Source organism: Gopherus evgoodei, chromosome 17 (genome assembly GCF_007399415.2).
Source record: "Gopherus evgoodei ecotype Sinaloan lineage chromosome 17, rGopEvg1_v1.p, whole genome shotgun sequence".
Classification (NCBI taxonomy): Eukaryota; Metazoa; Chordata; order Testudines; family Testudinidae; genus Gopherus; species Gopherus evgoodei.
This window is the reverse complement of record NC_044338.1, coordinates 12,089,180-12,110,097: the sequence shown is the minus strand read 5'-3', so window position 1 is coordinate 12,110,097 and position 20,918 is coordinate 12,089,180. Positions and strand designations below refer to the sequence as shown.

The 20,918-nt window shown below is 41.6% G+C and overlaps 2 protein-coding genes across 3 annotated transcripts; one reads left to right on the top strand and one right to left on the bottom strand.

The window, feature by feature from the left end:
* Nucleotides 1–1,270: 1,270 nt before the first annotated feature.
* Nucleotides 1,271–9,227, bottom strand: LOC115636305 (UPF0176 protein plu1816-like). 2 transcript variants are annotated; one of them, XM_030536217.1, is made up of 3 exons: nucleotides 9,164–9,227; nucleotides 2,764–2,872; nucleotides 1,271–1,736 (listed from the first exon to the last, which is right to left on the bottom strand). In XM_030536217.1, the coding sequence occupies exons 1-3, from the start codon at nucleotides 9,179–9,181 to the stop codon at nucleotides 1,468–1,470; spliced, it is 396 nt and encodes a 131-aa protein (XP_030392077.1). In that variant the 5' UTR covers nucleotides 9,182–9,227; the 3' UTR covers nucleotides 1,271–1,467. The 2 variants fall into 2 exon arrangements, with proteins under 2 accessions (XP_030392077.1, XP_030392078.1); XM_030536218.1 differs by lacking the exon at nucleotides 9,164–9,227 and adding an exon at nucleotides 8,896–9,124.
* A 36-nt stretch (nucleotides 9,228–9,263) lies between these two features.
* MED31 (mediator complex subunit 31) lies at nucleotides 9,264–18,740 on the top strand. Its single transcript, XM_030536216.1, is given in 5 exon segments — nucleotides 9,264–9,449; nucleotides 12,459–12,536; nucleotides 13,319–13,386; nucleotides 13,388–13,416; nucleotides 17,275–18,740. Coding segments are annotated over 5 exon segments (474 nt in total). The 5' UTR covers nucleotides 9,264–9,343; the 3' UTR covers nucleotides 17,468–18,740.
* The last annotated feature ends 2,178 nt before the right edge of the window (nucleotides 18,741–20,918 follow it).

Below are 20,918 nucleotides of genomic sequence, written 5' to 3'. Positions count from 1 at the left end.
GATTGGGACGATTTTTTTTTGCTGGGTAAAACTGCAAGATCAGGCACCTCAAAAATTATAATAACAGTTTCAAATTTCTCTTAGCTGTAGTACTCCATATACAACTATTTAAAATAAGTCAACAGCTATTTTTAAAATAAAGTGGTCTAGGAAAAGACAGAGGTTCAAACAGTGATGTGCTATTTTCACTCACCTAAAAAGTCCAGTAACCAAGTTGAGAGGTGTGTATATTTAGAAATGCTTCCTACGGATTTCAGAGCTGCAGTCAAGATTATACAGCAATTGAGCAAATAATAAGCACCGAGAGGTTGGTTAGAATGCAGTTAACGAGCAGGTTTATGCGTCTTCCCAAATATTTATTTAGCCCTCCATGAAACAGTAACTATTTGTGCATCACCTTTGTAAGGACCAAGAATTAAAGTTATTTTCATCGTATGTGGGTGAGCTTATATATGTTTAGAACCCAACTCACTAGCAGGAAATAATCTCACTTAATCATAGCATTTTATTTACTGGTTACTATGCATTTCCAGCTGGCGCTCTCTTTCTCTTTACCTGTGACTGGCCCAACTGTTATTCCCAGAAAGATTAGATGCATCTAGACAAGCTATCTGGTGAACACAGGACTGCACCAACAAATTTAAACAGTAACAGAGATGCTAGAAATGCAGTGCTTTGCTTTTCCATTCGTCATGATTTGGACTATGGGATTCTATCTGTATTTTTTATTAGATATAATTTTTAAAAGATGCTTATGATAGGTGCCAGAGTGACAGACCTGGAGACTGAAGGAAAAGGTTCATAAAGCTAAAGTGTTCTGTTCCATCTTGGCGTAAGAGGAGGACTGATGTGCCTTTATCACATTTCTTATGCTAGGACACAATAACCTCTTTCAGACTTGTTTCCAGCATTTGCCAGGACGTCTCCTTTTTCACCAGACTGTAGAGGGATTCTGTATTGTCCTGTGCCCTTTGTTAATCTAGATTTCAGTCTAACTGGTGTAAATTGTCATATCTGAACTGACTTCAGTTCCTACTCCACTTTAGACCAGCTGAAAAGCTGGCTTAGTAGCTTTAGCCAGTTCTGCCCACAATTAAAACAACTACAATACATATTCAGAGGGGTAGCCGTGTTAGTCTGGATCTGTAAAAGCAGCAAAGAGTCCTGTGGCACCTTATAGACGAACAGACGTATTGGAGCATGAGCTTTCCTGGGAGAAATGCATGCATCTGATGAAGTGGGTATTCACCCACAAAAACTCATGCTCCAATACATCTGTTCGTCTATAAGGTGTCACAGGACTCTTTGCTGCTTTTACAATACATATTGTAATCCTCTATTATTAGTAGCATTATGGTTATTCCTACAAGACACAGTTGAGGCTGAGGCCCCCATTAATTCTTATTCTTATTATTAATTTGTATTTCACCTAGAGGCCCCAGTTAAGATCAGACTTGCAGAAATGCTTTAGATTTGTGCTTGCAGCTCTGGTTCCAGTAGTTTTGCCCATGCTTCACTGCAGGGGTGGACAAGGTGAATGGGCTGCTCCTGCTTGTCCACCATCAGCCTTCTTTCACTGGCCCATTTCATCAGTCCTCCTTCTGCATTATAAACCTTCAGGGAAGTTTTGGGGGTTTGGACGACTTCACTTGACAAGAACTCATTTATGCTCTGGGCAATCATGGAAGACCTGTATCCCACAGTGCAATAGCAAATGATGTTTTTATTTTTACTCTCTGAAATAGAACAGAAAAAACAAGGATGGAATTAAAAGGCATGTACAGCTACAAGGTTTTATCTCACTAATCCAGTATTGCCAACTCCAGTGGTAACTCAGGCCCTCATAAATCATGAGATTGGCTCAAAAACAATGTGTTTTAAAAAAAAATAATGAATTTAGGTCCTTTTCATTCAATGTTTAGTTTCTGAGCCTTTAGGATATACAGTGGATGGTGTCACAGTTTCAAGTTTTGCATCCATAAGTGCTGAGAACTTTTTTTAAAGCTGAGATTCTCACATATTCACTTGACTCCAGAAGCTGGGGCTTTAAAAAAACTTTACATTTTTATGAGAGTTGGCAATACTTCTAGTCGGTTATAATGATGATTATTTCAGCAATAATGACCTCAGCACCGGGCATAACCCAGCACCTTGTTCAAGCCGTTTAGACACAAAATTTAGTTTCTCTTTTTATATAACAAAATCTAACATTAATGACGATTATACATGTTTGTGTTTTTTAATATCATTGAAAATGGTTGTTTCAGATTGAAATGCCCTTTAGAACTTCTTTACCTAGGCTCTTCAGCACTGCGCCAGTGTATGAGAACCTGAATACAAAACTGAGTAGAAATTGCCCAGTCCGGTTATACCATCTAGGCTGAGTGCCATACAGAGAGTAAAATAGTAATAATAATCCAGAATATGTGTGAAAAGTAAATTAGGTTTCTCATAATCCTGAGTGTTGTTAATAACCCAAGTAAGGCTTTATTTTTTTTTTTAATATTAAGGCCCAGATTCTTGGCTATGGTTGAGAAATAGCTCAGGAGGGTGGTGAAAAGGTGGTCTTTGCACTTCTCCAATTCTCAGCTGGCTATGCGCCAAGCCATTCTCTAGTTGTCTCCAGCACGCCATGGACTGAGCACTTCTGAAACTCTGGCCCCAAGTGTGCTCACTGCGCGCTTTTGAAAATTCTCACCTTAAAGCAGCTTGAAAGCAATTTGCAACAACAAAGAACGAGTCCTACGGAGATCTTTTCTATACCTGGAAGGAGCTGTTTCTGCAGAAATTCTTGCAGTGTATCACTCTGAGGGTCAATGAGTATTGCTCCTGGCAGATGGCTGACTTCAAATTCAGCTGTACTCCGGGTATCCTAAGAACAGAATATTGACGAATTTTAACTCATTAAAATAAAACCTACAATATCTTAGGACTGTTTAAAATATGCAGCATGATGTTTAATGTCAGATCTATTTATGCTACCTCTTAGTTGTATGAACCCGGAATGAACCATGGGGACGTGCTCATGTGACTATGTTCACAAAAAACCACAAAAACTTGAGTCTTGGGGCAGCCAAACTTACAGCTTCATTAAAATTTCATCTTTGTCTAATAAACTCCAGATGAAGATTGTTTCTGCAAAGACAATCACAGGATGGGCTTTGGGAAATGCACATTACCTGCCAGTCCCTTGACCTCAAAAGTAAAACTCAAGGGAACAGTTAAGCCTTTAATTAAATATGTTCTAACAATCGTTTCAGTCAGTGATAACTATGATCTCGCTGCTATTGAGCTACAATTATAGTGTTGGAGTAAAAAATTGCAGACTTTGTAGAGGCTTGTTATAAATATAACATAATGTGCACCCTGTTCTCTATTATTTAACCATATTTGAAACAGGATCTTCTCGAGTCTGCACAAGTTCTTTCTGACCTACTCTGGATACAATTTTTCAAGACCTACTGACAGAGATAGTGACAGGACTGCCTTGTAGGTGGGGAGAGATGTTGAAGATGCATAGGCTGGACTTGGGACCTCTGGTTTGAATCATGGCAGTGTTGCTCCAGCCCATTATCATTCTGAGGTAAATAAACAGATTTAAATGTGCTAATAACTTGTAGATGAGATCTTAATCAATATACTGTTTCCTCTAGGTAGAATTTGACTATCTAATGGCACTTTGTATAAGAATAAGGTTTTATCCTTGCCCAATGTATCCCTTTTTGCCAGTGTATGCTGGATGATGGGGTGCTGGCTTCACACCCCAGAACGGGCTGTAGAGAATCCTTATTACAAAATTATCCTTGTTTTGTTAGTCACAACTACTCTTCAGTGTGAAAAATGGTACAATTGTCTCACACAGTCTGCTTTCATAAAGCTGTAAGGCTGTTATAAATCCTGCGGAAATGACTTTGAAAAGCACAAGCACTGTGTAAAGTTCTTAGTGTGATATTCCACTGTTCACACAGAAAACACCTTGTTTTTAACATGAAACTTACCTATTGAGTCCCGCAGAGGAACAAGTACCTTAGGTAATATCTCAGGTTTTAAAGGGAAGCCTTTTCCAATCAACAGAGAGGCTACATAAATAGACAGTATCAACTGAGTCTGAATCCATTTGTGATGGATGAAATTAGGCGGTGAAATTCTGGCCCTGTTGAAGTCAATCACAAAACACCCATTGCTTGGCTTTACGGGGGCTAGGTTTTTACCCAGGATCTGGCAAGATCTCTTAGTACCTGCTGTCTTTATGTGTCACTAAACAGAATAGCTATAACAACATTGGAAGAGCTTAACTTTATTGCCACTTTGGTGAGCTGGTAAGTACACAAAGTACACAAAGTACACCGTGTCATTTTTACAACACAGCTTTCACTTACACAGGTTTTAATTTCTTTATGGCAGGGAACTCATCTTCCTACATTTGTTAAAGTACAATCTACAGGAATGCAATTTTATAAAAATAAATAATAATTTAAAGCAAATAGTATTTAGCACATCCCTTAAACGTGCTTTAGAAACAATCAGGATCTAAATTCGCAATCTTTGCTTACATAAGCCGTGCCATTGAACTCACAGACGTAAATACTGCATCACTGGATCTCAACTAATAGACAGCCCTAGCGCTGGGATAGAGTAGGTAAGTCTGTACTATCACTCCTGTTCTATAGATGAAGACAGTGAAACTGGTTGGTTGTCATCTGCTCAAGGCCAGTGTCAAAGCTGAGCATTCTGGGCACATGTTCAGGTGACTCGCATACAAACTAACTAGTTTTTTTTTTAAAAATATTTCCCTAGAGAATATTCCTGGCCTTTATTTCTTATCCTCAATTTTCAATTTGTTCCTGATATTGATGGCCAAGAATTGAGATTCTTGACTTGATTTTGGCAAACCTACATGCTAATTTGATTCCTGTGAGTCAACCTTTCCATAGGATCCTCTCCTCTGAAGTCACTATTGGGAGCAAAATCGCATTCCAGAATAGAAAAGCAGACACGTGGGATCTGCCTGATCTCTCCTTTTAGCCTCAAGTCTGTGTTTACTGGGGAGTGACTTTGTACTTTTCAACATGATAATGGTAGTATTCCACAACCACTAAGATCCTGTCTGAAAAAAGCAACCCTACTATATTAACAAAAGCTAAGAACAAGTGGTCCTTAGATGTTTTTATAACCCAATTCACAGAAAAAAAAAATCTATGCTGCATGTTAGTTTGCAACAGATACTTTTATAGGCAATTCCTAACTGAGACATTTTAAAATATTTTAACCTATAAAAATAGGAAAGTGCTTACAAAAAAACTCAGATTCCAGGTTTTAGGTAAATCTGTAAATACCATTGTTACTGCAATGTAACAACAGTAGGAGCAGTAAAACCTAGCTAGCTTGGCAGCATTAGACCACAGACATTTGTTTTAGTCTAGATCTGAGGGTACGTCTTCACTACCCGCCGTATCGGCGGGTAGCAATCGATTGCTTGGGGATCGATATATCGCGTCTCATCTAGACCTGATATATTGATCCCCGAACCCGCTTATATCGATTCCGGAACTCCATCAATCCGAACAGAGTTGCGGAATCGACAGGGGGAGCCGCGGACATCGATCCCGAGCCGTGAGGACGGTGAGTAATTTGATCTCAGATACTTCGACTTCAGCTACGTTATTCACGTAGCTGAAGTTGCGTATCTAAGATCGATTTTCCCCCGTAGTGTAGACCAGCCCTCAGAAGTGGAGTTTCTGCCCAGGGTGCTGATGCAACAATGCAGCTCTGCTCTGCTCTTTCAGAGAGTTCCATTTATTAAGTGCTTTAGCCGGGACTGACCATAGACCAAACGGTGCCCCAGGCAAGGGGCATTTTCAGTGCCTGCCCTCCATTTGTTAAACTGTTGAATACCGTACAGCACCCCGAGCCAGGCCATCACCTTGGTCGCCTGTGCCTAAATCCAGCCCTGGCTCTCACTGTCACATAACTTGGATGAATGAAACTTTCACAGTAGAGCCTGATTGACCTTTACAGTTCGCGTTCCCTTAGGAAAAGGCTGAAGAACTTGGCTGTTTTTGAAGTGGGGTTTGCAACTGATTTAAAATTAAAATTAAAACTGCCTGTCCAAGGGGTTAACAGCATAACCTGCCACAACTATAGTTTCCTTTCTTGAGAAGCTTGTTGGCACCCCACCTTTTCTCTCCACTCAGTTCCCACAGTTGGAATCTAGAACTTGGCAACATCTAGTGCAATATGGAGTTGTAATGATTAATGGATTGCAAATACAATTACTATACACACACACACACACACACACACACACACACACACACACACACACACACACACACACACACATCTCACCCCACCAACTGACCTACACAACTGGGGAACCAGGACTAAAATCCCAGTCCAAAAACTCCACAAAATACAGGCCTCGTCAAACAGAGCTCTCTTACCTGGCAGCAGTTCCTTTCCAGGGGCAGAGCATGCTGCCACTAAAACATTCCTTTTTCCGGCACCATCATGTGCTTATGCTGGGCATCAGTAAATCTCAAACACTAAAGCTGGGATGGTTAGGTTCTGGGTTGGGAGACTTCAGTGGAAAATTCAGGTGTTGCAAAAAAGCAGTGTTAATGATTCCCCAATGCTAGCAAGGGTAGAAGCACTAATGTAGGGTTAGATAGCACAGTTGCACAAACAACCTAACCCCAAGTACAGCGGCCCTTACTCTAGGACCAGCACCAGTGCTAGATAGGCAACATGAAAAGTCCTAGTGTAGATGCCCATACAGTGGGTTTAAATGAATAAATTGAACCTAACATAAGTAAATGGCTCTCAGATCCTACCAGAAGCGCTATAACAATGCCTGTAAATGAATAATGGGATGGGAGATTTTATTTGTTTTCTTGAAGAATCCCCTGTGAGATCCTGTGGTTTTCAACTTTCCTCTAGATCTTAAGTTGGTGCACATCGGCTTAGTACCACTTACTTCAACAGTGCTACCTTACTTTACTGCAGCTGAAGAGCTAACTCTATGAGTGAGCTTGATTATAACTTTATTTTTATTTAATTTGTCACAGTCATGCATGCATCACAATCAGGTCAAGAAAGAATGATAAAAAACAACTACATAGAGGACTGAGCCCAGCATGCTTTGAAATCCTTGGGTACACCAGGCTATAAAGGGGCAAAGTGTTATTAGTGTCCTCTAGTGCACCCTGCTTTATGAGGCTCTACTTTTGAAATGTGGAAAGGATAAGACATGAAGGGAAAAGAGAAAAAAGACAAGTCTGACATAAGATCATAAGTTTTAAAAAAAATTATACCTGAACAGCCATGTTACACTAAATACTTGTTGCAAAGTGTTACCCTCTTAAATTGGGTTTTCAGGACACCAAGACTGATTTTAATTACAGAGTACTTGCTTTAATTCATAGGTAATAAATCACTTACAAGAATGATTAATTCCTCTGGCTTCTCTTCCATCCAGCATTGCAATGTCCCTGTGGTAACTGATTCCACATTTGGAAATGTCTTCTGTACCCACTTTATAGCTAAACTCATCGTTTCTTTGGGGTCACTTATATTTAAATTGTCCATCTCCTGCAGAAATTCTGTTGCCATTATCTTTGAGGTTGCAAAGAACTGTGAAGAATATGGTCTCTAAAGATTTCCTACTTTCTTATCCAGGTAATAGGTTACATGGCTAGTATTCATTTGGATAATATTAACAGAATTTTAACCCTTATAGTCAATTACATTAGTGGCAAAAAAGGAAAAACTTATAATTTCTTAGGGAAAAAACTTCAAAAATGTAGATATAAAAAAATCTTATTTGTCCTTATAATCGCTACAAAACAAATGTTATATATAGCACTGTTTTTCAAAAAGCAAAAGCTCACAATTTTTTGGCAAGCACCATCTGAAAAAGAGTGCAAATCAAGGCCATTGATTGCAAAGGGAGGTTACTGATACAAAACTGAACTTTTGAGTCCTTTGATTCTAGAGTTTGTGCTTTAGTTTTAGCAGCCCAATGCAAACTTTAAAATTACAGGCAAGTATGAGTGAGCAAGGGATATGAGAGTAGGTACAAAAGGTAGGAGACATTTCCCTGCTGTTTTTAATTTGGATTTATTTTTATGTATATAGCTGCATTTGGTATTAAAATACATGAATATATTACTTCTTCCCCTTAACCGACATGATGGACTATGGACCCAATCCTGCTCCCTGCTGTTGATTTTATTGGGAGCAGTATGAAGCTTTTGATCTCCAAAATGTGGGTTCTCACCTGTGTTATTTTTTCTGTATCATGTTCTACCTTTATTTTCTGTGTTGTTTCTGAAGAGAGACCATTTTCCCTTCTGTGTGCTGTAGTTTTGCCTACTTTTTGGAAACTCGTGAATAAAAAGTATCAACATTTTTTACAAAGGGTTTGTAATTTGAGGTTTTAAAAATAATGTTGTTTTGTTAATCATGTACACAATTTGCTTTGAGATCTATGGATGAAAACCACTGCATACAAGATTGATTGTTATGATCATCACCACCAAGTATTATATTAGAGAAGAGAAAGAATTGTTAGAGCACCTGATTTCGCTTTCTCTCATACTGTAGCACACGTTTTTATGATCCAATTTTAAAAGTCCAGAGCAATGAGGTTTCACCACTTCCTTTGGGAGACTATTCCACAACCCAATATATCTCACTGTCAGGAAGTGTTCCCTGATATTCAGCCTAAGTTATCCCTCTTAATTTCACCTAATCACTTTCAGTTATTTCCCTTTGTACCACACTGAAAATTCCTCCACTTGCTTGTTGTTTGCAAGTTGTACACAGTTATCATGTCCCATCTTAGTGTCGGATTCTGCAATGAGTTCCATCCAGGCTATTCCTAACACATCCTACATTCTGCTGTCACACTGCAGTGCCCTTGATTGTGATATCACACACAATGGGGTATTCTGCACAGCATGGCACCCAGGCACTGTGGTGTCATGAACAATACACCACTGCCATAGTGCAGTGGCATGATCAATGCAGCATGTCCCCAGTGCGAGGTCAATGAACAGCGAGCGCAATAACCGATTCTGTTGTGACGTCATTCACTCAGTGCACTGTGATGTCATACTCGACGCAGCATTCCTCTGCTTTTATGTCATGAGCAGCGCCGCACCCCGGGTTGTGACGTCATCCGCTTGGCGCACTGTGATGTCGTGACACCGCAGCCTCGCTCGGGAGCTGAGTTCTCCCGCACTCAGGACACAAATGGCGGAGGAGCAAATCACTGCCCCCCACTCTCCGCAGCGTATTCGTTACCCTAGCAACGCCCGCACGCTGCGCTTGGCTTCCCAGAATGCACCAGTGCTGCCTTCCGGGAGGCTTCCGGCCGGCGGGGTCCGCCGCCATCTTGTGTTCTGGGTGTCTTGGCGCGCGAGCGGGGCCGTCAGCCATGGAGACAGGTGAGAGCCGGGGGCGGCCTCCCCCGCCGGCCTCCGCTCTGCGGAGCTCCCCTCGGCTCCTGGCTCCAGAGTCCCCGGCTTCCAGCCGCCGACCTCCGCCTGGTGATCCCGCTAGTCTCCCGCTTCACTGGGAAGGGCTCGGAGACCGTGCGGCCCTGCTGTGGCCTGGGGGTGGGGAGTGAACGCCCCCTTCTCACCAGCTCCTGCCCCGGCGCATCCGCGTCTCAACCCTGCCCCCCCCGCTCTTTCCCCTGAGGGGAGCGCGCCTCGCCCCCCCGGGGGGGCTCGTTATAAGAAGCGGGGCCGCGGTGTTACAAGGCCCCCTCTGGGCCCGCTCCGCTGCACGGCAGTGTTGCCCACCAAGATGACACGCTAAGCTTGGGGGTCAGGGGTAGCCGTGTTAGGCTGTATTCACAAAAACAACGAGTCCGGGGGCACCTGAAGCCTAACAGATTTATTTGGGCGGAAGCTTTCCTGGGTGGAAACCCCTTTTCTTCAGGTGCGTGGAGTGGAAATGCCAGATGCCGGCGTTATGAAGAGACACTTAGCCTACGTCCACACTACAGCTTTAAATCGATATTAGTAAAATCGATTTTATAAAACAGGTTTTATAAAATCGATTTTACGCGTCCACACTATGGCACATTACTTCAGTGGTGTGCGTCCATGCTCCCAGGGTACCGTCGTTTTCCGGAGCGGTGCACTCTGGGTAGCTCAGTAAAAGAATAGGACCAATAACTTCGATATCCATCCACACTAACCCTAAATCGATTTAGTAATATCGATTTTAGGGTTACTCCTTTCGTTTAGGTGGAGTACAGAAATCGATTTTAAGACCCCTTAAAATCGATTTTAAGTGCCTTGTAGTGTGGACGGATACAGCGTTAAATCGATTTAATGCTGTTTAAATCGATTTAACGCTGTAGTGTGGACCTGGCCATGGAGAGAAGGGAGTGGGTTGCTTGCTGCACTCGGCCCCTCAGGGCTGCTAGGGAGGGATTCCTGGGCCTGGCTTTAGGAAGGAGAGCTCTCTAGCGAGGGGAGCAGGAAGCAGAGTCCAGATGCTGGGGGGGGAGGGTGGGTATTTGGGGATTAGAGTTGGCATCTGTTCCCATCTCTTATTCAAGTCTGGGGTTCTGTTCACCTGGGTTTTCCGCTATTACTTATCTGATACTGGATTAGTGTGGCTGAGTGGTTAAGGCACTTGACTACAGTCCTGAGAGGGAGGTCTGAGCTGTGCTGTCTTTCATGCTGAAAGGCCACCTCCAGTTCACCAAGCTGCAAACAGGGTGTCTGATCCATTACCTTGGGGCACTTAGAGGTGGTCAGACCTGATGCGGACCACAGAACTCGCTTGCATACCATTGGCTGTGAAACTGATTGATGTTCCTTAACAGTGTCAGCCCCATGAGTCATTGGCTCAGGAAAGCTTTAACACTTCTTTACCCTGGTTCCCCATTTTATGGGATACCCATCACCCAAAATCAGGAAAAGGCTGATATGGGATATAGTCAGTAAAAAAGGATAGTCACATAACTAATGACAGTCAACATGGCTTAATGGAAAATAGATCTTGTCAGACAAACTTTATATCATTTTTTGATGTGATCATAAATTTGGTTGAGAGAACTAATATATGTAGACTTCTATAGGCATTTGATTTAATCCCATCTGACATTTAACACCCCATGCCCCCAAATATACAAGTGCATGCATCCGTATTAAATGGATTAAAAGCTTGTTAACTGATAAATCATAAAAAATATGTGTAAATGGGGAATTGTCATAGGGGGTGGGGTGGGTGAGTTGTTAGTGGGGTCCTGTTGGGATCTGTTCCTTGCAAATACTATTTAATTTCTTTGTGATCTGAAAGAAAATGTAAAATCATTGCAGATCAAATTTGCAGATGACAGACTGGTGGAGTGGTAAATAAAGACTGACTTATCTAGCATGGTTAGGTGCACTCATTTGAACAACATCTAAGAACAAAGAATGTAGGTCACACTCTTAAGATGCACGGAACTGTAACCTGGAATCCAGTGATATTGAAAGACTGGGGTCAGGGTAGATAACAAAGTGTAGCTAAGAGAGCAGTATTATCTTTGGATGTATAAGTAGAGCAATATAGAGTAGGAAGGTCATATTACTTCTGTATTCAGTATTAGTGATGCCATTGCTAAAATCCCATATTCTTAGAGTTTATTATTTGTGTTCAGTCTATTGTGTTCAATTTGGTGTTGATGCCTCAAAAAGGATGTTAAAAATTGGAAGGATTGAGAAAAGGGCAATAAGAATGATTCAAGACCTGAAAGACACACTTTATAGTGAGAGACTAGGGAAACTCAATCTATTTAATTTATGCAAGAGAAGATTAAGAGGTTACTTGATTGCAGTATCTACACCAGAAAGAAATTTCTGATAGTAATTGGCATTTTGATGGAACAGGAAAAGGGATGAGATCCAGTGATTGAAGGTAGGCAAATCCAGACTAGAAATAAGGTACACATTTTTAACAGTGAAGGTAATTGATTGTTGATAGAACTGACATAGGCATGTGGTAGATTTCCCATCAATTAAAGCCTTCAAATCAAGACTGGATATCTTTCTAAAAGGTAGCACGGGTTTGGTGCTATAATATTTACTGGTGTGCCAAACGTTGATTCATTTGACAAAGTATCTCAGGTTCGGTAAGAACTATCTTGCAAAATGAATCAATATTATGGGATTGGTCCTGTTTTGAGCAGGGAGTTGGACTAGACCTCCTGAGGTCCCTTCCAACCCTGATATTCTATGTTTCTATATTTCTGTGATTTGGTGGGGGGGGATATATTGCTTTATCTCCCACCAACTCCAGATGGAGTGCTTCTGTCTATGTGGCTCGTATTGAGAAGCAAATCTTTTGTATTCTGTGTATAGCTCAGACCCTTATTAATGTTTTCATAGTTTTCATTTGCGTAGAATGAATGGGGTTTTTTTTTGGTATTGACCTACTTTTCCCCCCAACATCAGATGATACTGGAAATCGACTTCGGTTCCAACTGGAGTTGGAATTTGTTCAGTGTCTGGCAAACCCCAATTACCTCAACTGTAAGTACTTGAAGTGAAACATCAGGGACCTGAGTAATGAATATTAGTTACAATGTTTGTTTCTGGATTACTTAATATTGAGAGAGAGTCTAATACAATAAGGGGGTTTGATCATTTAAGTTATTGATATATAAAAAAAATTGCTCAGTCTTAACACTGCTTGTTTGGACAAGCTGTATAGCAGGAATAGTTTTTTTTTTGGTTTGTTTTTAATAAGTGTTCTATTTTGTGTAATTGTTTTTATTGATGAACTCCTTGGGTGCCAATATAAATTCCTAAATAAATAGCAGAAGCAGCTGAAGGACGTATTAAAATATTTTAAAGTTATTTAAAGGGACACCATCAATTTGAAGATTAGGCAATTAAAAACAAAAGAGAATTCAAGTAATTTTAAGGTGCTACCCCATCTTGCCCCTCAACCTTCTTGCTAATTTTTATGATGTACTAACACATTGTCCTATTTTTAAAAGTCTGTTCTCTGCCTGTTGCTGTGTGACAGACCTATACAAAAGGGGAAAGACGACTAAGTTGCTATAAACAGAGTGCTATCATATGCAAAAATAAACATACCAAAAAAAAAGTATATTTTTGGTCTCTCAGTTATCGGAATCTGAGAGTGATTTGTAACTGTAGTTGGTTTAAAACATTTTAAAAACAGAAGTGCTCTTTAATAATGTATACTAAGCCACAAAGACAGAAGCTTTATATGTGCATTTTAAAGTTTTAAATATCATTTGATTTCCTTTATGTGCAAGTTGATACTCTTGTTTTGTTTGTTTCAGTTCTTGCACAGAGAGGGTACTTCAAAGACAAATCTTTTGTAAATTATCTTAAATATTTACTTTACTGGGAAAGAACCTGAATATGCCAAATACCTAAAGTAAGTATTAAATTATTTTGTGTTCTGCATTGTAATACAGTAAACTCCTCACTTAACGTTTTAATTATGTTCCTGAAAAATGCGACTTTAAGCGAACGATGTTAAGTGAACCCAGTTTCCCCATATAAGAATTAATGTAAATGAGGCGGTTAGGTTCCAGGGAATTTTTTTCACCAGACAAAAGACTAGATTATATATACACACACGTATACACTGTGTAAGGCCTGGTCTACACTACGCGTTTAAACCGATTTTATCAGTGTTACTGATTTAACGCTGCCCCCGTCCAACAGTGAGGCCCTTTATAAAGGGCTCTTTAAACTGGTTCTTATACTCCTCCCCAATGAGAGGAGTCGTGCTGAAATTGGTATTACCATATCGATTAGGGTTAGTGTGACCGCAAATCGACGGTATGGCCTCTGGGCGGTATCCCACAGTGCACCATTGTGACTGCTCTGGACAGCAATCTGAACTCAGATGCACTGACCAGGTAGACAGGAAAAGACCTACGCAATTTTGAATTTCATTTCCTGTTTGCTCAGCGTGGAGCTCTGATCAGCATGGGTGGCGATGCAGTCCCAAATCCAAAAAGAGCTCCGCATGGACCATACGGATATCTGATCTGATCGCTGTATGGGGAGACACATCTGTTCTATCACAGTTCCGTTACAGAAGACGAAATGACAAAGCATTTGAAAACATCTCCAGGCTGTGATAGACAGAGGCCACAGCACAGTGCTGTGTGACAAGCGTAACGGAAAGCCAAAGAATCAAATGGACGCTCTTGGAGGAAGGGAGGGAGGGGGTACTGAGGACTCCAGCTATCCCACAGTCCCAGCAGTCTCTGAAAAGCATTTGCATTCTTGGCTGAGCTCCCAATGCCTGTAGGGTCAAACACATTGTCCGGGGTGTTTCAGGGTATATGTTGTCAGTTTACTCCCCCTCCCCCCCCCCCCCGAAAAAAAGGGAAAAAAATCGTTTCTTGACTTTTTTCAGTGTCACCCTATGTCTACTGCATGCTGCTGGTAGACGCAGTGCCGCGGCACTGAACAGCAGCATCCTCTCCCCTCCCTGGTGGCAGACGGTACTGTACAAAAGGACTGATAGCGGTCCTCGTCATCAACCTGTGAGTGCTCCTGGCTGTCCTCAGGTGAGGTCAGCCGGGGGCGCCTGGGTAAAAATAGGAATGACTCCCAGTCATTCCCTGTAGATGGTACAGAAGGGCTGGTAACCGCCTTCATCATAGCAACTGGGGGCTGAGTTCCATCAGCCCGCACCCCCCCCCGCGCCTTTCATGTCTAAAGAAAAGATTCTGTAGTGCCTGGACTATCATAGCAGCGGGATGCTGGGCTCCTCTCCCCCCCCACCGTTTAATGTCCTGCCTGGACTATCATAGCAGCTGGAGGCTGCCTACCCCTCATTTTATCTCACTAAAAACTCAGCGTTTCTTATTCCTGCATTCTTTATTACTTCATCACACAAATGGGGGGACACTGCCACGGTAGCCCAGGAAAGTTGGGGGAGGAGGGAAGCAACGGGTGGGGTTGTTGCAGGGGCACCCCCCATGAATGGCATGCAGCTCATCATTTCTGCAGGATCTGACACGGAGCAGCTGTGCTCTCTGGTTCTCTGATACACTGATTCTCTAGTACACTTGCCCCATATTCTAGGCAGGACTGACTCTATTTTTAGATAAACCATAAAGGAGGGAATGACCCGGGGAGTCATTCCCATTTTTGTCTTTGCGCCCCCAGCCGACCTCAGTGAAGGCCAGCCAGGAGCACCCATGACAGCAGCAGACGGTACAGAATGACTGATAACCGTCATCTCATTGCCAATTTACAATGGCACGACAGACGGTACAGAACGACTGGTAACCGTCTGCTGTCTTGCAAAGGCAAATGAATACTGCTGTGTAGCACTGCAGTACTGCCTCTGTCAGCGGCATCCAGTACACATACAGTGACAAAAGGCAAAATGGGCTCCATGGTTGCCATGTTATGGCGTCTGCCAGGGCAATCCAGAGAGAAAGGGCGCGAAATGATTGTTTGCTGTTGCTTTCACGGAGGAAGGAATGAGTGACGACATTTACCCAGAATCATCCGCGACACTGTTTTTGCACCAGCATGCATTGGGATCTCAACCCAGAATTCCAGTGGGTGGGGGAAACTGCAGGAACTATGGGATAGCTACGGGATAGCTACCCAGAGTGCAACGCTCCAGAAATCGACGCTAGCCTCGGTGCATGGGCGCACACCGCTGAATTATTGTGCTTTGTGTGCCCACGTGCACTCGACTTTATAAAATCGGAATAATCCTGTAGTGTAGACATACCCTCAGTTTTAAACAATTTAATACTGGTACACAGTGATGATGATTGTGAAGCTTGGTTGAGGTGGAGGAGTCAAAGGGTGGGATGTTTCCCTTACTGCTAAATGATGAACTAGTTAACTCACTCTCTACACAAGGCAGCAGGAATGGAGGGAGATATGCACATTTCCCTTAACTACACTGCCTTGTTAATTAGATCAGCCTGCTGATAGGCAGCTGCTGCAAGCTCCCTGAGTCCTGGTCTGTCCCCCCTGCTTTATGGAAGATGGGGTAAGCGGGGTGCAGGAACAAAGGGGAGGGGGACACCCTGACATTAGCCCCCTTCTTCCTTCCCCCTCCCCCCCCCCCCGCACAGAAAGCAGGAGTCTTCGGGAGCAGCTCCAGGGCAGAGGACAGGAGCAGCACATGGCCGTGGAGGGAAGGTCACAGCTGCTGCACAGGGAACTTAGGGGAGTGGGGGCTGCTGGTTCACCCTGGTTCCAAGCCCCCACCAACTAGCTGCTACGGCCTGCTCTTCCTGCAAGCAGTAGGCAAAGCAGGTGGCTGCCAAAGGACTTTAGAAGGGAGCATTACACAACTTTAACGAGCATGTTCCCTAATTGTATCAGCAACGTAACAACAAAACAAGGGTTAACTGAGATGACTTAAGTGAGGAGTTACTGTAATATAATAGGTACCTTATACTGTGTGTTCTATAACTGTATACCAGTATTTGTTTCCAGTCTGCTGATTTTGTATTACAAAGTTTTGATACATACACAGTCAAAACTTCATGAGAAGACATTGTATTTAATGACCTAGATAAGAGGGTGGCACTTACCTTCCCTCAATTATTCAAGCAAATCATGATTTGGTAGCCTGCACAGAAGCTTTAGTGTTTGCTGACAGTAAATATTCTTGAACACTCTGGTAGTACAAAGCCTGAGTCAGGCACAGAAAGAACACTTGCAGTTATTTTGCAGCACAGAAAAGAAATGATATGAAGTACAGCATGGTTGTGCACACTTCTTAATTTTGCAGACCTATTTCAAATTTTGTGTAAGGAGTTTCTTCTGTTTTTTCCTCATGAGGTTCTGAAACTGTTAACTATTACAGCTGATACACAGAAGCTTTAATGGAAATCTGTGACTAACTTTAGAAAAGTCACTCCAAAAGAAGGCTGAGGGAGGTATGAGTGTATGTTTCTCAGACTCAAATTATCAGCAACTTGATTGAGATCATCTGAGTACATTACTGTATATAAGAATGTTTAAATAAGTGGATAATCTAGAGAGCCTGTTAGATTTTGGGGCTGTTTTCCTTCTGTAATGTTGTCCGAGCTATTTTAAAGAATGCATTACCATAATTAATTATTTGAATTATAATTAGCAGAGCTTCTCTAAACATGAATATCTTGCATATAAATATTTAAAATAATAAACTAAGAATATGGGATTTTTAGTACAGAAAGTGGCAGTATATTAAATCTAATCTGGGTAAATCTATAAAAGTTTGTATTAAAATATATTCTCTTTGTTTTTAATCTAGGTATCCTCAGTGTTTGCACATGTTAGAGCTGCTCCAATATGAACACTTCCGTAAAGAACTGGTAAATGCTCAGTGTGCTAAATTTATTGATGAGCAACAGATCCTTCACTGGCAGCATTATTCACGGAAAAGAATGCGTCTCCAGCAAGCACTGGCAGAGCAGCAGCAACAGAACAATACTTCTGTAAAATGAGAATGTTTGACACAGTAGCAACACTTACTTCATGTCAATACATGTATTTGCAAGGGAAAATTTGACTTGCTTTTGTAGCTTTGGCATTAGTGATATACATAACTTCATATGCTAATGTAGACAGAGAACATTTTTGGTTTATCAAGTGACTGTTTTCCTATCAGCAAGTAGTATCCATGTTAATGGGATGTAGCTGATGTATACTTTGTTGAACCTTCAGTGATGGTTTTGTCTTTTTCCAAAGAAAGAGTACAGTCTTAAGATCACTATAGATCTTCATCCATGTTGTATCTATTTTGAAAACTAAATATGGTTATCTAAGGTCCCTATTACCTTGGTATCTGACTATGGAGTTAGCTTACTGAAAGAATTTGTAGTTGAAAAGTCTGTGTTTTGAAGGTATATTCTCTGAACTGCAATGTTTGGAGGACAGTGGCATGGTATAAGGGGACTCTAAAAGCAGGGCTGGGAGCCCCCATGTGATGCAGAGAGCTATTTCTGTCAGAAGGGCAAGGTATGCACAATTGAAATGAGATCTGTTACAGAAAATCTTAATTGGGCACATGTCCATATTGAAGCAGAGCTGTCCTAGGGCTGATGCTGCACTTCTTTGTTTAAGTCTGTTAATGATTCATTGTTTATTGCCTTGCTGTAACCTAATGCATGTTTGCGGGTTACCAAAATTTGAGGCATAAACCCAGTGATGAGAAGTAATAAGGTTGCAGGATGAGGGGAGATTAGTACTAACTGAACAGACTTTCAGGGGGAAATAACCAGTGCAGACCAAAACAGGACTTGTGACAGTTGTACCCATTCAGTTGTCTTGCCTCTTTAGTGTCAGCCAAGCTTGCAGCTGTGTAAGGCTCTTGCAAAATAGTGCTGCTAGGAAAGTTAAAGGGAGTAGGTATATTTCGGTAGTCATAAATGTTATTAAGGCTTGTATGTTGAAGGTCATAGGAAGAGAAGTATTTATCTTAAACTGTTTTCTTAACAAGAAGGTGACAACTCCCTACAAGCCAACAATTAAAGCCTTAATTAAAAAGAAAATATGGATACCCCTAACAAAGTGTGGTATAACTGTAGAAGAAAGGCAGGGATTAGACGTTTTTCTCCTGGCCATTAATTGAGGGAATGTCAGTTATAAGAGTCAAGTTCTGACTCTAGAAATAGAAATGAAGTGGCTTTTATTTTTTCATGGACTCTGATGTGGACTTTCAGCGATGACTGTGGCTGTTGTTGAAACTATATTTAATAAAAAAAATACAAAGCTTTGTCCCGCATGAAGTTTTAATGGGCTCAGGCCCTGTAGACTAATGTTGAGCCGTCTTCTAAAAGGGTTAAACTTAAAGACTACCTTCTACAGTGGAAAATAGCCAATTTGTAAGCACTTGGCCAGACTAACCTTATGGTTTTAGAAAAATACCTTGAATGTAACAAGCGCCTATAAGAGCACAGCAAATATTGCCAACCAGCTTTTGAATTAGGTATGTAGGCTGAAAGACAGAATTGTTTCTATGGATGTGTGCAATAGTGCATGTTCCTTCTTCTAAGGATTTCTAGGATAACTCTGGTAGGTTGACTTATGAAAATCAAAACTGATACATCTGAATTCATCCTCACATCCACAAGTGCTTAACTCTACTTTATATAGTGCTCCCTTTATTTCACACCAAGGGCTATATCTAATCTTTCAAAAGATTAGTAAGGGTTTGAGACTGCTGCTGGGAGTGACCCTACCCTCTAAAAACCTGCTGGCTTTTAAGTTAATGCTTAAAATCTACAAACAGTCTGTGTATCAATTTATGATGTCTCTGTACACATGCTTATGAGGAGTGAATGAGCAAGACAAGTTTTCTAAAAGATGAGTCAACAGTTAGCAGGCCACCCATCTGCAAAGCACAATACAGAGAGGTGACTGCATTACAGCAGTGAACTGTGAGACAGGAAGATGAGAGAGATTATCATAGTAGATGGTACTCTGAGTTAAGCATATCTCCTTTAATTCTCTACCACATTTTATTTCTGGGGGAATTCTACACCAGTGCACAGTTTGCACAAAAAACATTTCTGCAAGACTTTGCTTTTCCCCAGCAGAACTATGGTGCAATGCTGCTGGCTGCCACTAGCAGTCACTGAACCAGGCAGAGTGGAGCTCACACCTACTGAAAACACTACTGGGGGAAGAGTTCCCAGCAGCTGCAGTTCCCCAGAGGGAAGGAGGCAGTGGCACAGAGGAAAATCCACCCAAGCCTGGCCTAAGCATCTGGCTATTTATTTGTGTGGATCCCTGGACTCTGAGGGGTAGGCATCTGGGCAGGGGAAAGATATGGCTGAGCTTGTAGGGAAGGGGTGTAGGTATCTGGGCTCAGCAGCCAGGCTCTGGAGGAGAAGGGGTGCAAGCATCTCAGTTGGGGGGGGGGGCAGGCAGGTATGGCTAGGCTCTTTGGGATAGGGGATTCAGGTGTATTGGCTGGGGAGGAGGTATGGATGTTGTCCACCCCAAGCTGCGCAGGGGAAGAGAAACAGGAACTGAGCTATCATAGGAGTTTAACTCCCTATTATTGGGGGGATTTTTGTGTATCTGTTTTTACAGACATACTTGCTGACAGGTATTTTGAAATAAATTACCAAAACAATTGAAACTGGCATAATTATGTAGTATTTTTACATAAAATTTGAGGAGTTTTAAAATATTGTGTACAGTTTTGGCACAGAATTTCCCCACATGTAATGTTTAGAGCAGAAGGTTACAGTCAAAATTTACTTTTTAATATTGAATCTGTACCTAAATGAAACAGCTATCATTAAACTAAGTAAAATCTACTAAAGAATGAAATTAGAAAGACTAGAAGGGATTTATATTGTACCCCTTGCACCTAAGTCATAAATGGACTGAGTCTCTGGTGGTTCTTCCACTTTTAATTAAAAGCTCCAGGTGGGGTAGGTGTTCTAAGAAGCAGGACAGTTGAGGGAGGCTGGTAAAGGGGTCATTCTAGCTAGAGTAAAAAGACTTTGCAAAGGTTGGGTTTGCACTATTTCCCCATGAGTAGCCCACTGGACATTCTGACTACATTCCTTTATAGAGAGACTAAATCATTCCTATAAGTAGAGAATCAAAAGAGGACTTTGTAATGTGGTACATTGTTTATTATTCTACATTACTCTATCACCTACTGAGGTTAAAAACCCACAGTCTGCCCTTATTCCTATTTTAAGGAAAGAGGCATTTTTACTTCACAGTAATAGGTAGTGTTGAGCTACAGCTATGAACCTTTATTTCTACAGGATAGTTAAATATTTAAGTTAAACAAGCATTTTCTTGCTATTAGCCTTCAATAAGTTAAGTAGCCTTACTCATCCAATGATTGAGTCTGCCTGTTTCTTAAACACTTCACTTCCTCTATTGAAGAATAGAGGATGTTCAGCCTGTTGAAAAGATTGCTCAACACAA

Bases quoted from the DNA above. Each gene is read 5' to 3' on its own strand.
- LOC115636305 (XM_030536217.1), bottom strand. The intron at 1,737-2,763 runs GTATAGAAAAGA...GTTCTATTTCAG, and splicing joins GCAGAAACAGCTCCTTCCAG to AGAGTAAAAATAAAAACATC.